Source organism: Rousettus aegyptiacus, unplaced genomic scaffold, assembly GCF_014176215.1.
Source record: "Rousettus aegyptiacus isolate mRouAeg1 unplaced genomic scaffold, mRouAeg1.p scaffold_m13_p_3, whole genome shotgun sequence".
Classification (NCBI taxonomy): Eukaryota; Metazoa; Chordata; class Mammalia; order Chiroptera; family Pteropodidae; genus Rousettus; species Rousettus aegyptiacus.
This window is the reverse complement of record NW_023416306.1, coordinates 168,074,126-168,090,383: the sequence shown is the minus strand read 5'-3', so window position 1 is coordinate 168,090,383 and position 16,258 is coordinate 168,074,126. Positions and strand designations below refer to the sequence as shown.

The following is a 16,258-nucleotide window of genomic DNA, read 5'->3' as shown; positions in this document are numbered from 1 at the left end:
AAAATGAAAGAAATGCAGTCTCACTATATAGGCCTCGACACTGTTGTATAAACGCAGAAAATAAGCTGTCATCTTCCTATCCCAACAGTGGGTTCTCGAATTCTTTCAATGAGAGAGAAAAACTTTTTTAAAACCCTTACGAGGAAAAAGAAAAGTATTAAGATGCAGGCCGAGTGAGATCCGAGGGCACAAACGGACTGGCTTTTAAATCTACGATCAGGGAAACACAAAGTATCAGCAAGAGATGGAAGGAGAAGGAAGCAGGTTGCAATCCGACTATCCTATCAAAACAGAACGGGGCGAGCGACATGGAAGCTGACGCGTTTCGGAGGGCGCCCTGGCAAGCATCCCCTCCTCGGGCGGCGGAAAGGCTGGGGAGGGCTGCGGCGGGGGAGGAGGGGTTCAAAGAGCAGGCTCCACGCTCGGAGCGGGCCTGTTAACTAGCGCCCAGTCGAGCTGCGACGTGGAAGCGGGATAACCCTGGAGCGAGAATGGTCGTCTTGGAAAGCCGGGGAAGAGAGCGACGCAGCGCAGGGACACCGGGAACCCACGCAACGGAAGGGGCCGGGGAGCCGCGGAGGACGAGCCCGGAGCCCGTGTCCAGACCCCGCGAGGGGCAGGGCCTCCCTTCCCCGCCGCCGGACACTGTCGTGGTGTTTCGCAGGGGGCGCAGAAGCGGGAGCAGCAGGGGCAGAGATTCCTTCAGCTCTTCCGGAAGGGGAAGGCCCCCGGCCCGACGGCCGCTGAAGCCAGGGAGGGGTGGGGGGAAGTGGGAACCCGGCACTAGGGAAGTGCGGCGGCGAGCGGGTGAGGAAACAGGAAGAGCCCCGGTGCCGCCTGCCCCCACCCCCGGGGCCGGGGCCCGGCTCGCGCGCCACCCCTCCCCCTCCCCCCGACGCCCCCAAGGCCCCGCCGGCGTGCGAGAGAAAACAGAATACAAATCACTTACAACGGCATCGTCTCCTGCGCCGGCACCGCCCAGTCACTTCCCCCCCGCAACCGCGGCCGCTGCCGCCCTGGGCATGATCCACTGAGGCGGGAGGGAGGGGGGCCTGCCTCAGCCCTGGGTCCAACCCCACTCCCGCACCCGCTCCCGCCGCTTTAAGCGCTTCTCCTCCTTCCCCTTCGTCCTAACATGGCGCCCGAGCGCTACCACAGCAACGTTCTAGAACCGCTGACGCCGGCACGCACGCCGTGCGCACGCCTGCGCAGAGGCCGTCCGGCGCCGCGAAGCCTCACGGGAAGCGTAGTTCAGAAGGCAGCCGGCGGTCTGGCGATTTCCGCCCCATCCCTGTCACGCTTCTGCGGGGGTGCGGTGCGTCGGTTGGGAGCGGTGCGGCGCGCCTCGGCGGTGAGTCGTCCTTCAAGGGGGGACGCTGTCGTCACCGACGGGGGCGACGCGGCCTGAACGGCACGAGGAAGAGCTCGGTGAAGTCCCAGGACCACGAGGCGCCGCTTTGGGCGCACTGTGGGGTCTTGCCGTCCTCGCCGCCTGAGGTCGCTGCGCCTGCGCCCGCGGTCGGAACCTGTGAAGGTGCTTAGAGGGAACTGAGGCACCCACGCGTACCCCGTGTGCCATGCGAGCGCGGGGCTCCGAACGCGGCCACGTGGGTCGGTAACTAGTTAGCCAGCCACGTGGGTTGTAACTAGTTAGCCAGCCTCTTCGTACTGTTCTGCACTGACAATAAACTTGATTCTTGTTGAGTATGATAGTGCAAGAGGGGTGCTTCGCGCAGCTGGTACAGAGGGCGCAGAGGTGATAGGGCCCCACCTTCCCCACTGGACTTGAGTTAACCCTCCTGCCCCCCGACAGAGCTTTTCGGCCGTTTTGTCCTCTGATGTATGTACGCAGACGTGTAAGAAGTATTCAATGAATAAATTCTCAGGGTAGGATTGATGACAGATTCTGGAACACGAGTTGATTTCATTCTTTAACAAATGATGCTCTCGAACTGATAAAGCTGTAACCGTTGGGGTTTTAGCCAAGGCGTTTTCTGTCATAATTTCTCTGAAGCTGTGTTTTCCAACCCAAATCTATCCCTGAGGTGGGACCTGGGAGTCTTTCTCCCCACTCCCAGCAAAAGTTTGACAAAGAGTACCTGAGACTGTCTGGACGCTGATATATTCCTTCGCTCTTTTGAATTAAAACGTGTTCTAAAGTGTCACATAGAAGGGTAATGGAAGGGAAGGCAAGAAGGAATCTGGGAAGGTTAAAGTTGTAGATTCTTTAAATATACTAACATGCTAATGTGCACTTGTAAAGCCTGCGGAAATTTGACAAAGGATTTTTTTTTTTTTTTCAGCATGTCTAGAGTTCTAGGACTAATGGCTCAGTGGAAAAAAACACAGGATCTAAACCTACTGGCATGCAGTATGATAGCCATTTGTCACATGGAGCTTTTGAGCACTTGGAATGAGGATAGTCATTTAAGGTATACTGTAAGTGCAAAATACACTCGGATTTCTGAGATTTTGGTATGATCAAAAGAATGAAATACTTCACTGATATTTTATATTGTGTTTTGGATATGTTGCATTAAATAAAATATGAAAATTTCGCAGTTTCCTTTTGCGTTTTTAAGTGTGGCTACTAGAAAATTTTATGCTCTCATTTTTATTGAACAACCCTGATGTAGAGACAGGCTTGTATTTGATTCTTGTCTCTTACACTTATTCCTTACCCTCTTGTCATCGAGATGGCTTTGGTTAGGGACACAATAGCACACCTGTCCTTAAAAGTTTGAAAATCTGAGATCCAGTGAAATCAGTAAAATATTAAGTCTGTGATCTTTAAAACTGCTCGTAAAGGCAGGCACTGATGACGTACTTTAAAATAATGGGCACTTCTTAAGCTCATGGCCATTCCCTGCCTGGCATCTCAGCAGTAAAGAAGAGATGAATGTCACTCTGTAGTTGCTCCAAACTGTTTTTGTTTCAGCCTTCCATAGAACGAGGAAGCTAGGCAGCACAACTAGAGAATATTTATTTAGTACCTGGAATGTGCTAGGTACCATGTTGATTGCTGAAGATGGTTAAAAGGAACTACACTTGAAGATGGAGTCAAGGTAGATTTAACATAAGTGACTTTAGAAATGTCCTGATAGAAAAGTTAAGATTTCTTAAGTGGACTGGAGGAGAATAGCATATCAGGTAGAGGGAACAATTTTTTAAAAATGAAAGGTGCTGAGCTGGGGTCTATTTTCTACTATGAAAAACACAATCAAGATCTCTGACCCATTTTGACCTTAAATTCTAGGGGACTGGGGGCAGATAATAAGCCCATAGTCGGAGGCAGGAATTAAAGATTGTGATAAGAACCATGAATGGAATAAATTAGGTCGTAGAATTATGGGTAGCTCTATAAAGGGTGGTCAGACAAGGCCTCTCAGAGGTACTGACCTCTGAGCTCAGACCTTAAGCCATTCTGAGAAGTTTGGATTTTACCTAGTGAATGTGGAAGCCACTGAAAGATCACATTTATATTGAAAGATCAAAGAATATGGAATGAATTTGGGAGAGATCTTGAAGTTCAAGAATAGGTGAGGTGGATCTTGCCATGGCTCAGATAAGAGATGAAGCTTGAAATAAAGAAGGTGATGCAGTTAATTGTGGTGGTGAGAGGTGATGGAATGGAAGAAGACAGAAATGATAAAAAGCTTCCAGAAAGGGTGAATGGTGCCACCAGTAAATGAAATCAAGAAGATAACTAGGTGACTGGATGAGAGTGTAAGAGTAATTTGATGTGGGTTAATTTTGCAATGTCTGTAGGACCTTCAGACACGTCTATCAGGCAACTGAAAAGAAGCTTCAGGAGCTAAGGGAAGTCAGGGCTGGAGATGGAGATTATAAACTCTGAAAGCAGGAATTGTGTTTTGGGGTCAGGTTGAAGGTCTGGAAGGGCCTTACATACACCCCACCAAAGCAATCTAATCCAAGTCAACTTTCACAAGTGAGTAATGAACTAGGTGTTCACATATCCCCAATGTTTAGGACCCAATTAAGGCCATAACTTGAGCCAAGGAAAGGAGTGAGATAAAGCCAATAACTAGGATACTGCTTAAGACAATAGCAGTATTGTTAGCCTTGCCTTGCTTGTCCTCGGGGCCCCTGCCCACTCCCTCCGGCTGCTGCCTGTCTCCACTGCTCCTGCCCCTTTACTGCAGCCCTTTCCCCACCCCAGCCGCTAAGAGAGGAGAAGATGTTTGCAAAGATGTTAAGTATAGCTCAGAGTATATTTTCCATACAATGTCAAATAGTGGAAAGAATTCCCAAATGAGTTCTCTTAGGTCCACAATGCATTCGAATCAGGAAAATGCACAAAAATGTTTTTGAAAGCAGAACCTCTCCCCATGCTAGAAACTGCCTGGATTGTGTTTCAGTGTCATTTAGGTAGTAATAATTGGAGATACTGTGTGATACAGAGACTTTTAATAATAAAGTACAAGAATTCATTGGGTTATTAATGATGCATATTTTTTTTTAATTTTGATAAAAAAAGATTTATGAGTCACAAAAGTAAAAATAGTAACAATACTTTCATCCAAGTATCACACCTCTCGAGCTGTCTTTTCATTAAATGCTCATTTGCCTTTTAGATGTTTGTTAGTTTCTGTTTTGAAGAATGTATCTTCTACCATTTGTAGGAAAGAAAGAACCACGATAGCTTGTTAATTAGTACTGGCCTCGAACATGTACCTCCTCTAGCTCTGCCCCACAGTCAACAGCACAGTGATGTTCCAGGCTCAAGCCAAATCAACAAATCAGTATCCTTGATTTCTACCCTTTCCTCACTGCCCATATATCCAAATCTATGATCAAGTCCCATCGATTCCACCTCCCAAATCCACCCAAAATCCATCCCTCTCTCTCCATCTCCTCTGCCGCCACTGCAGTCTTAGCCGCCATCTTTTCTTAGACCTTCGCAGTAGCCTTGGTATTCTTCTTCTTTCGTTCATTCTTTTATCCAGTCCATTCTCCATATGGCAGCTGGACTTTACACCATGCTTTAGATTTTATCACTCCCCTTCTTTAAAACCCAATTTAATGGCTTCCTAGTGCTCTTAGAATAAAATCGAACTTTAGCAATCGCTTACAAGACCCTGCATCATCTGGCTCTTAGATTTTTCTCTCCAGCCCCATTTCAAATTCTTCCCCTTTCCTGCTTGTACTTCGGTCTCAGTGGCCTCTCTTCTTTTTCTGAACCATGCTAAGCTCCTTCACCTTGGAGCCTTCGTACTTGTCCCCACCTGCAGTACTGTCTCGTTCTTCAATAGCTGACTCATTCACAGTCTGTCAAAGCTCGAATGTCACCGCCTTATGGATGCCTTCCCAGACCACCTTATCTGAACTGTTTATTTGCATTATAGTCCTTATCACATAACCAGAACTTCCTTGTTAATTTTTAAAATTATTCCATCATCCTCACTAAAATATAAGCTCCATAAAGGTAGGAATGCTGACTGTACTATTAAAACTAAGGCGAAAGCACAAAACAGTGCCTGGCACATTTGGCATTTAAAGAATTATGTTATTACCGATTATTTAAAGGTAATTTAGGTTGCCCAGTATTTCCATGCAATCATTTCAATTCAGTGGTTAATCTGACTAAAACAAACAAACAAGTTGGTAATTTTCTAAGCATGAACCACCTCAACAGAATACCACAGAATGGGCAGCTTAAACAACAGAAATTTCTTTCTCACAGTTCTGGAGGCTGGGAAGTCCCAGATCTTGGTGCCAACATAGCCCGTTGCTGGTGAAGACTTTTTTCTTCCTGGTCCGTAGACAGCAGCTTTCTCACTGTGTCTTCACATGGCAGGGAGAGTGAGAGCAAGTGTGCACGTGAGCACGCACGAGTGCCTGCTTGCTCCTGCACAAGCTCTCTGGTGTCTCTTCTTATAAGGAGACTTTGCCCTTATGACTTCATTTAACCTTAATTACTTCCTTAGAAGCCCCACCTCCAAAGACAGTCACATGGGGCTTGGGGATTTGTGCTTCCATACATGAATTTTAGGGCATGCAAACATTCAATCCATAACAGTGATTAGCTCAGATTGTTCACTCTTTGAAGGTAATAACACCTATTCTATTTTGTTAGTTATTTATTGCTGCCTGTAACAATTTGCCACAAACTTTAAGCTGCTTAAAACAACACATATTTAGTATCAGTTTCTCTGCTTCACGGTCTTTTAACAAGGCTACATTAATGGTGTTAGGACTGGGGTCTCATCTGAAGGCTCAACTGTGGAAGGATCCACTGGATTCAGTTCTGTTGGACTGAAGGTGCTGGTGTCTTGTTGATTGTGTACTGAGGCCCCTCTCAGTTCCTGGGCATGTGGACCTCTCCAACATAGCGGCTTGCTTCAGCAAAACATGTAAGCCGAGAAGGCAACAGAATGTGCTAGCACGATCTCATTTACAGTCTTACGCAACCTAAGCTTTGTGTATTCCATTGGATAGAAACAAATGACGGATTCCACCCGCACTCAAAAAGAAGAGATTACAGAAGGTCGTGAATACCAGCAGGCAGAGAGGCCTGGGGGCCGTCTCAGAGTAGGCCTGCCATGTTGGTGATACTCTGTGTAACACCCCATGTTGTGCCAGACCCAAATACACCAAATAAAGAATTTGAATGGCATTTTGGTTCATTTTAATATTTAAATATAAAAGACTAAATTTTTCATGTGAATCCAAATGGCATTTTTCTTTCCTGAAGTGGATCTAAGGAACTCTATGGCGATGAATAAGACCACATTTTAAGGAGTTATTTTTTTTTAAAAAACTTTTAGGATATATGACATACTTTACTGTTTTTTTTTTTAAGGTGAAGTACCAACTCATTTTTAAAAGATTATTAAAGTACAACTTATACAGTAAAGCATACAAATGTTAAGGCCTTTCTACTTATCCTCCATCTCTGTAATGCTCCCTATTGAGCTGTATGAATTTTCGTCTGTGTTTACTCCCATGTTACTATCACTTAAATCAAGACATAGAAGATGTCCAGTATCTAGCAGACTTCCTCCCAATGGATAGCCCTTTATCACTACCATCATCGCCACCACCGCCGCCACCATCGCCACCACCATCACCAAGTAACCACTATTCTGAACTCTATCCCTAGAGATTAGTTTACATCTATTTATAACTTCGCATCTATGGAATCGTACAGTGTTTACACTTGTATCTAACTTCTTTTACTCAACATTACGTCCATGATATTCTTCACGTTGTCGAGGGTAACGGTTCATTCTTTTTCACTGCTGAGACGTATTCTCCACTACCACAGTGTATCCTTCTCGCACTGATGGACATACGGGTTATTTCCAGTTTGGAGCTTTTTGAGTATTGTTGCTCTGAACATTCTTGCGCTTTTTTTTTGTTTGTTTTTCGTAGATATATGCCTCACCTCTCTTGCATACATACTCAAGTGTGGAATTTCTGGATCATGTACATACCTGTATCTAGCTTTAGTAAGAACTCCCAAATGGTTTTCAAAGGGGCAGAACCAATCTATACTGCCACCAGGAGTACGTGGGTTCCGGTTGCTCCACATCCTCCCCGACACTTGGCATGATAGTTCATTTAATTTCAGCCATTTGGCAGCTTTATAATGAAATTTCATTGCAGTTTTCATTTCCATTTCTCTGATGATTAAGGACTTTAAGCACTTTTCAATCTGCTAATTGGTCATTTGGACATGCACTTTTAATAAGTGGTTTTTCATGTCTTCTGCCGATTTTTATACTGAGTTGTCAGTCTTATTGACTTGTAAGAATTTTTAATATTTTATGAGTACAAGTCCTCTGTTTTGTAAGATTTAGTGCAGAGGTACTACACATCCCTTTTAGATTGTCCCTAGCTATTTTATTATAAAGGATACCACTTTTTAAAAGTATCGTAGGACTATGTCTATCCAAATTATAGATATATAATAAATCGTCTAATGAAATTATAGTGCGATAGCGAGGTCCAAGCTAACCGTTTCCTAGGATGGTTGAAAGTTATTCACTTTCTCTTACGGCCCACCAACCAATCAAAATACACCTCCCTTATATAGAAAGAACACGTAAGTCTGTAACGAGGAGGAAGTATAAGACGTGTATAAAAAGGAAAGCCCGCTGGGATGGGCTCAGCCATCGGCTGGGAACCGTGGAGCTGGTGCCGGCACCGATACACGCTGCTTCCTGCTTATTGCCTCAGTGTCTCGTCTCTCAGTCCGAGTTTCTTGCAACATTTCTGAGGGCTCGTCCGGGATCGGAGACGGCGAGTTTTCACCTCCCTTGTCAGACTTTGGCCCCCGGGACTCTGGGAGAAGTGGACTCCACCTGTTGTCCACAGGGGAAAACGACTCTTCTAGCGGACTGGGGTGGTGGCTTCGAGAGCACAGCAGAACCTGGCGAGGAGTAGGAACCAGCACAGGAGCACCGCCTGATGGGGCTAGTGAGGACCCGGGTCTTTGACCTGCCGCTGGAGAGGAAGAAGGAGAGTCTGATCACCTCCCAAGGTCACCTGAGCAGTCTCTGGAGGGAGAGGAAACCATGACTTCTCAGGTTTATTATGGTGGAGGGTGGTGTGTTGAATGACGAGTGACTGAATGAGAATGAGACACGGCCACGACCTGGACCTGAGCTCCCCTTCGAAATATCTGGGGCATGAGCTAAAGACAATCCCCCTGAACTAGCCTGGAATATTCTCCCAGTACTGGTAGACCTCAGACCAGGAGCAGAGCCCATACGTCAGAAACAGTATTTCATCCCTCACAGGCACAGATTGGGATCCATAGACATCCGGAGAGACTCATAAGTATGAGACCCTTCAGCAGTGCCAGCCACGATGGAATACGCCTCTCCCACTGGTCCGAAAACCAAGGACCTACGGTCATCGGCCAGTCCAGGACCTGCGGGCCGTGAATCAGGCTACTGCCACCCTGCATCCAATCGTCCCCAATCCGTACACCCTCCTGGGACTCATCCCCATGGACGCAAGCTTCTTCACATATCTGGATCTTAAGGATGCCTTTTTCTGCGTAGGCCCGGCCCCTCGGAGACAGCCGATTTTTGCCTTCCAGTGGGAAAATCCTGAGAATGGAGGCAAAGTCCAGCTAACTTGGACTCGATTGCCTCAAGGTTTTAAAAACTCTCCAACCATTTTCAGGACAGCACTGGCCCCCGACCGAAAAGTTTTCCCAGTGGACTGGATGGGCTGCATTTTACTCCAATAGATGACCTACTGCTGTCAGGGAAAACTCAAGGAGGATGTATGGGGGGAACGCAAACACTCCTCGCCCTCTTTGGAAAAAAGCCCAAATCTGTCAGGAGAAAGTTAAATACCTTGGCTTCCACATATCCCAGGGGCGACGCCAACGTGACCCGGAAGGAAAACGGGCTGCCTGCTGGATATCCATCCCCTCTACCTGGCTCCAGGCTCGGGAGTTCCTAGGGGCCGCGGGGTTCTGTAGAGTCTGGATACCTAGCTTCTCTGTCTTGGTGACCCCTTTATGAGGCCACGAAGCGGAGCAAACGGGAGTCCCCAGTGTGGGAACAGGCATGACAAAAGGCCTTTGAAGACATTGAGCAGGCAGTCACCAGTGTGCCCGGTCTGGGACCGCCTGACCTCTCCACACCTGTCTTCCTGTATGTACGTGAATGGGCAGTTGTTGCAGTCGGGGTCCTGGCTCAGATGGTGGGAACTGGTGTCGTCCAGCGGCTAGCTCTCTAAACAATTTGACTCTGTCGCCCAGGGCCGGCCACCCTGCTCACGACCACTCACGGCCATGGCCCTCCGTGTGTCAGAGGCCGACAAACTGACTGTGGGGCAAGAACTGACAGTTCGGGTACCACATTCAGTAATAGCATTACTGGAGTACGAGGGCCAACATTGGCCCGGATGGTCAGATACCAAGGAATGCTGCGTGAGAATCCACGCGTCCGCCTAGAGGTAGTGCGAACCCCGAACCCAGCCACCTTGCTACCCGTTGGGCCCGGCCAGCCAGACCACGATTGCATTGAAGTCATGAATGAACTGTTTCCCAGCTGACCCGGCTTGACAGACCGGCCCCTCAAGGACCCTGATGTGGAATATTACACTAATAGTAGCAGCTTTGCAAGGGAGGAGAACGCCTTGCAGGGTGTGCTGTGGGGACCCTACATTCCACCACCGAGGTGAAACCTCTGCCTAGGGGAACCTCAGCCCAGAAGGCAGAGCTCACTGCACCGACTCGAGCCCTCCGGCGGCAATATGCGCTGCGCACTGACTCTAAAAATGCCATTACCACTCTCCATGCACGTGGGGCTTTATATAGAGAAAAAGGCCTAATCAACTCAGGAGAAAAAGACATAGAGTATGAAAAAGAGATCCTTGAGCTCCTAGATGCTGCATGGGCCCCTAAGAGAGTGGCGGTCACGCATTACCGGGGACATCAAAAAAGGAGACACCGCGACCGCTCGGGGGAACCGCAAAGCGGATCGCGAAGCAAAAGCTCGTGGCCTCCGAGGGGGTAACAGAACCAACAACTCCGCCTGCTGCCCTGTTCCCCAGGCCTTCAGCGGAGGGGGACCCTAAGTAGTCACAGCACGAGGATGCCTGGTTTAAGACTGAAAATGGGAGTCACCTCTCTAGGTAAGTTGAAGTTTGGTGAAAGTTAGAAGACAGGCGAATAGCAATTCCTGAGGCCCGGGCCCCAGCCTTTGTCAGACAGTTCCATCAGAACACCCACATTGGCCAGACAGCCCTCGAAACCACATTGGGCTGGTATTTCTACATCCCCCAGCTCTCTGGCAGCTCCTGAGTAGTGTGTGAATGATGTGAGGTGTGTGCTCGAAACCACCCATGACAGGGGCCACGGGCCCCTCCAGGAGTCCAGAGTGTGGGAGGAACACCCTCTGAGGACCTGGAAGTAGACCTTGCTGAGATGCGCCCATCCTGGGACTGCAGGTACCTCTCGGTCTTTGTGTGCTCGTATTCCAGTTCGGTGGAGGCTTACCCCACCCAGACTGAGAAGGCCCGAGAAGTAGCCAGACCGCTACCAATTAACATTGGCTCAGATGACAGACCAGCCTTTGTAGCGGAAATAGTGCAGCTTCTAGCCAGAAATTTGACAATATTAGATGGAAATTGCATACCACCTATCGACCCAGAGTTCGGGACAGGTGGAACGCATGAAGAGGACCCTTAAGGCTCAGTTGAGAAAACTACGTCAGGAGACACGTCTACATTGGGACGAAGTCCTCCCCATGGGCACTATGAAGAATCAAGCTGGCCCCAACCAAGAAGACTGAATTCTGAGACAGCAGTTACAGGCCCTGGGTACGACTTAGCAGGCCCTCAACCACTGGGTTAGGAAAAGGCTGCCTGTTAGTCCGACTACTGAGGCCCATTCCTTTAGGCCAGGAGATTCGGTGCGGGTCAAGGAATGGAATGTCCAAACCTTAAAGCCTTTTCGGAGAGGCTTATTCACTGTTATCTTATCCACCCTCACTGCAGTAAAGTTTACTGAGATAACACCTTGGATTCACCATAGCAGGCTTAAGCCAGCAGCCACAGACTGGAGGGGCACCCAGACTCCACGGAGCCCCTCAGACTGACCCTCCGAAAGAAGACATTGACTGGATTTGCAGATTGAAAGAACATCGGCCCTGTCTACAGCCATGCTACCCCGAACAAGCCCAATCCCATCTGATCTTGGAAGCTGAGCAGGGTCAGGCCTGGTTAGTACTTGGATGGGAGACCACCTAGGGAGACCACCTAGGAAGACCAGGCGCTGTGGGCATAAAAAATTTAAAAATAAGGGATTACAAACTGACAAAGTCCTTGCAATCTGTGAGGTCAACCAAGGGTTACCTCGCTTACAAAAAAAAAAAAAAAGAGGGGGAACCCCGCTGTGACTGGGGTTCAGCCTTTGGATGGGAATCCGCTGAGCCGGTGCCGGCCAGCACCAATAAGCACTACTTCCTGCTTATTGCTTCGGTGTGCCGTCTCTCGGTCCGCGTATTCTGCAGCAATAGTTATGTAGAGAGGAGGCCTGGCAGTGACGAGCTGTCTTGCTCAGATTTTGTGGGGGAAAAAAATTGCTTTCAGAGAGATTAATTGTAAAATGACAATGGATCAGAGCAGAAATATGAAAAGTCACCCAACAGAGAGCAAACGCCTCCTAACCTACAGAGACCTGAAAGAGTGACTATGTCGGTATTTACGAGGAGAGAATGTGTCATGTGTCAAGGAGGGTCACAGAGGTAAAATTGCCACTGCCCACCCAAACGATGTCTGGGAATGGGCACCTCATCGGGAAGGACGGGAACAAGGATGAGTGTGACGGGGATGATATATCCAGCTAGCGGATGCCAATGCCCAGTCCTGGTCCTGCGTTCGCCGAGCCCTTCTGATCACTTGGCTTCTCACATAACCTGCTTCCGAGAAGAGAACGTACCGGTACCGGCGAAACGGAGCAAGCATCCGCCCACTTGACGATTGTTTCTCATTGTAAATATGTCGGTACTGTCTTCTCTCCTGGTGCCTTAGGAGATTAGTTGAGACGAGTCGGGATCTCAGGGTCCTATCTACCCTAAAAGATGGCTGAGACTGCTCTTCTTATATGGCTGAAGGCTAGATCCACAGTGAATTTGCCAAAATTAATGCCACTTAGTGAAGCCTCTTGGGGATGCTCAGAGTTACTTACACATCCTGTCACAGCTACACAGAAATGTAAACAAATTACGGACTTTGTTGAATGATGGGAGATTCGTATTAGTTATAAACAACACAGCTGTGTAACAAAACTTTAGCGAACTAGCTTTCATTCGCTAACACTTATCGCATCTCTACCATGCTCTATGTACTTTTCCAGTCTCTAGAGATACAGAAAAACAAGATGAGTTCTCTACCTTCATGAGGCTTACGTTTCGATGAGGGAGATAGACAATAAACAGGCATACAGGGTGATGTCAAATGTCAGCAGAGAAAAGGAACAGAGTGGGATGTCGCAGAGAGGATGCTCTGAGGTGACATTGGAGCTGAGCCGTGGACAAAGTCAGAGCGAGCCGCGTGGCTGTGTGCGGGCTGAGTGTTCCAGACAAAGGCCTCAAGACAGACGCTACTTGGCAACGAGGAGGGAAGTGAGGGGGCAGTGAGGTCACAGAGGTCAGGCTCTGTCAAGCCTCACGGGCCCGGGTCAGGACCTTGTCTTTTGCCTCATGTGAGATGGGAAGGCATTGGAGGGCTTGGTGTGGATCTGACTTCTGTTTTGACAAAATTCCCCTGCTGATATGTTGAAAGCAGTCAAGCGACGAGGTGAAGGCAGGTACCCAGGAAGGAAATAGTGACGTCTTGGGCCAGGACAGGAGTACTGGAGGGGTGAGAAGAAGACAGACAGGGGAGATGTTTTGAAAGTTGGGCCAATATGATGCACCTTTGAATTTAACCTTGCATAAGAGAAAAAGAGTCAAGGGTGATGCTAAGTTTTGGCGCCTGAGCCACTGGCAGGATGGACTTGCCAATACCTGAGACGGGAAGTTTGGGGGAACAACAGGTAGAGGGAAGAGAGGGGAGTCAGCAGGAAGTGGATTGGCCGTGCTGAAGTGTGAGATGCCTAGTAGACATTCAGGTGGATGAAAGAAAGTCTTCAAGGGAGGAGATGCTAAAACGCTCAGAGAGGCTGAGTGGGATGAGGCCTGAGAACTGACAATGCAATACGGCAATGTGCAGGTCGCTGGTAACCTTGCTCTACCATGCTAGAGATACAGAAAAACAAGATGAGTTCTCTACCTTCATGAGGCTTACGTTTCGATGAGGGAGATAGACAATAAACAGGCATACAGGCATATAGAGCAAGGTTACCATGCAATACGGCAATGTGCAGGTCGCTGGTAACCAGGACTGGAGGAGGATGCGGAAGCCTAGGAAGGTTTTTGCATTTCACTTTGGTCTTGGTCATGTTTTGTTCTGAAGTACGGGAGCTCGGACATCGAGTTTGAAGCTAAGAGTGGTGGTCCGGAAGAGAGAATAAAATTAAGCTACGAGAGAGAAGGGACAATTAGAGGAGCAGAATCTAATTATGCGAGAAGGCGTGGGATCCAGGGCGCAGGGAGGGAACTGATCTTAGATGGGAGCACGGACGATTACCTGGGGCAGAAGGGAAGGCAGAGGGAGGTTTGTAGCGGGAGAATATGGAAGCTGTCTTCTGACGCCTTCGGTTTCCTCAGTGAACTAAGAAACAAGGTCATGAAATGTAACCATCGCGAAGGGATAAAAAGGTAACTATTATAAAGACTAATGTCCTTCAAACTATTGAAAATATGTTCTTTATTTACTTAGTATTTTCTATTAAAATAAAAGACTCAAAAATAGAGCAATGAAATAAAGGAAAAATAGGTAAGTTGGACATCATCGAAATTAAAAGCTTTTGTGCATTAGAGAGGACCATTAAGAAAGCGAAAAGACAAACCACAGAATGAGAGAAAATATTTGAAAATCATATATCTGATGAGTCTTATATCCAGAATATATAAAGAACTCACAGTTCAATAGCAAAAAGACCAGCAATCCAAATAAACAAGCAAAGACTTGAATGTGTACAAAGAATATGTATAAATAGCCAGCAAGCACACGAAGAGATGTGTACTCACCATGTGATACCACTTCACACCCAATAGCATCACCGTTTAACACACACACACACACACACACACACACACACACACGGAAAATAACAAGTGTTGGTAAGGATGCAGAGAAACTAAAATCCTCGTATACTGCTGGTGAAGATAGAAAATAATGCAGCCGTTGTGGAAAACAGTTTGGCAATTCCTCAGTAAGGTAACCACGGAATTACCATATGACAGAAATTTCACTCCCGGGTGTCTAGCCAAAAGAACTGACAACAGGTGTTCAAACAAGAACTTGTACAGGAACGTTCACAGCAGCTCAGTTCACAATACCTGAAAGGTGGAAATGCCCCACACATCCATCAACAAACAAATGATTAAACAAAAAGTGGTCCATCCGCACAGCAGAATATTATTCATCCATAAAAAGGATGCATGCTAACGAAGTAGATAAACCTTGAAAACATGTCAAGTGAAAGAAGCCAGACACGTTGTATGTTTCTGTTTATATAAAAATCCAGAATAGACAAAGCCACAGAGACAGAAAGCAGGTTAGTGGTCACTTGGGGCTGGGATGCGGGTGTGGCAGACAATGGGAATTCAATGCTTAATAGGGTAGGGGGCTTCCACTTGGGGTACTGAAAAAGTTCTGGAGCTAGAAGGTGGTGATGAATGTACAACACTTATGAATGTACTTAGTGCCACTGAACTGTGTACTTTTAAAAGGTTACTATAATATATTCTCTGTTATGTGTATTTTACCACGATAAAAAAAAATTAGTGTTGTTACATTCAGCTTACATTATTTAAAGGGATGAAATATATATGCCATTAAAATAAACCTAAAGAAATTTCTCATTCAGTGTAATTCTGGGAATTATGAGATTTTTAGAGCTGGGAAAGACAGTAGGCATTGATCGCTTATGCCTGTATGGTAAAGTCAGTTTGTTGAAAATATTCGGCAACTTTCTAATGATCACGAATATGAGAATTATTTGTTCCGTTACATGAATTTTTCTACCACGAGATTTCCGGTGCTCTCTGACTCACTGGCTGGGATGCTGACCCTGAACTTGAAAAGCATCCTGTGCAACCAATCGTGTCTGACTTGCTGTGATGCAGCGAAGCATACACCATTCTAATTTACATTCATTTCTAATACCACTGGTATTTGGGCCATAACAAGTGGCGTAAATTCATTGGCCTACATGTTTGATTAATACACAATCTGATTTTCTTTGCGCTATAAACATTAGTGTACAGGACATATAAACTAAGAATGAAATATTAAATCGATGTTTGTCCCGTGAGCTATGTAAAGATATCTTATCAATTTATCTTCCTAATATAGTTTTAACGAAGTAGACACTCATTACCATATAGCTTTTTATAATGATTCTACTTAATAAAATATGTTTTCAGGGGAACATTTTTTCCAAAAACTGGAAAAGAATTTTTTAAAGCAAATTTTCAAATTACAATATTAAACTCTTCTTGAGCTCTGTAAAGGTGTAGGACATGAGGTCTTTAAAGTTTCATTGTGTTTCAGGATTGTTCTTGAAGAGATATTCTGCCTATAATTGAAAGAAAGAAAATAAGTCAAGTCAACGATTTAGAAGATCCTACAAGGTATTTATGAGTCATCTATTTGTAATAGT

The 16,258-nt window shown here is 46.6% G+C and overlaps 2 protein-coding genes, 1 long non-coding RNA gene and 1 pseudogene across 6 annotated transcripts in view; 2 read left to right on the top strand and 2 right to left on the bottom strand.

Annotated features, from left to right (window-relative positions):
- Window positions 1–1,124, bottom strand: part of PAPOLA (poly(A) polymerase alpha) — a 57,866-nt gene extending 56,742 nt beyond the window's left edge. For 2 of the 4 annotated variants that reach the window (XM_016159846.2, XM_036218302.1), the window contains exon 1: window positions 950–1,123. In XM_016159846.2, the coding sequence (XP_016015332.1) occupies window positions 950–957 (8 nt within the window). In that variant the 5' untranslated portion in view covers window positions 958–1,123. Of the gene's footprint in view, window positions 1–949 lie in introns of all 4 variants that reach the window. The other 2 variants (XM_016159847.2, XM_016159848.2) reach the window with 2 other exon arrangements.
- Window positions 1,125–1,250: 126 nt separating this feature from the next.
- Window positions 1,251–3,759, top strand: LOC118600445. The gene is made up of 2 exons (XR_004950110.1): window positions 1,251–1,534; window positions 2,304–3,759. It is a non-coding gene; the product is annotated as an uncharacterized LOC118600445 (long non-coding RNA).
- A 7,879-nt stretch (window positions 3,760–11,638) lies between these two features.
- On the top strand, window positions 11,639–11,770 carry LOC118600541 (annotated as a pseudogene).
- Window positions 11,771–15,083: 3,313 nt separating this feature from the next.
- The window catches only part of AK7 (adenylate kinase 7), a 50,008-nt gene continuing 48,833 nt past the window's right edge, over window positions 15,084–16,258 (bottom strand). The window contains exon 18 of the mRNA XM_016159877.2: window positions 15,084–16,174. Coding sequence (XP_016015363.2) covers window positions 16,136–16,174 — 39 coding nt within the window. The 3' untranslated portion in view covers window positions 15,084–16,135. The remainder of the gene's footprint in view (window positions 16,175–16,258) is intronic.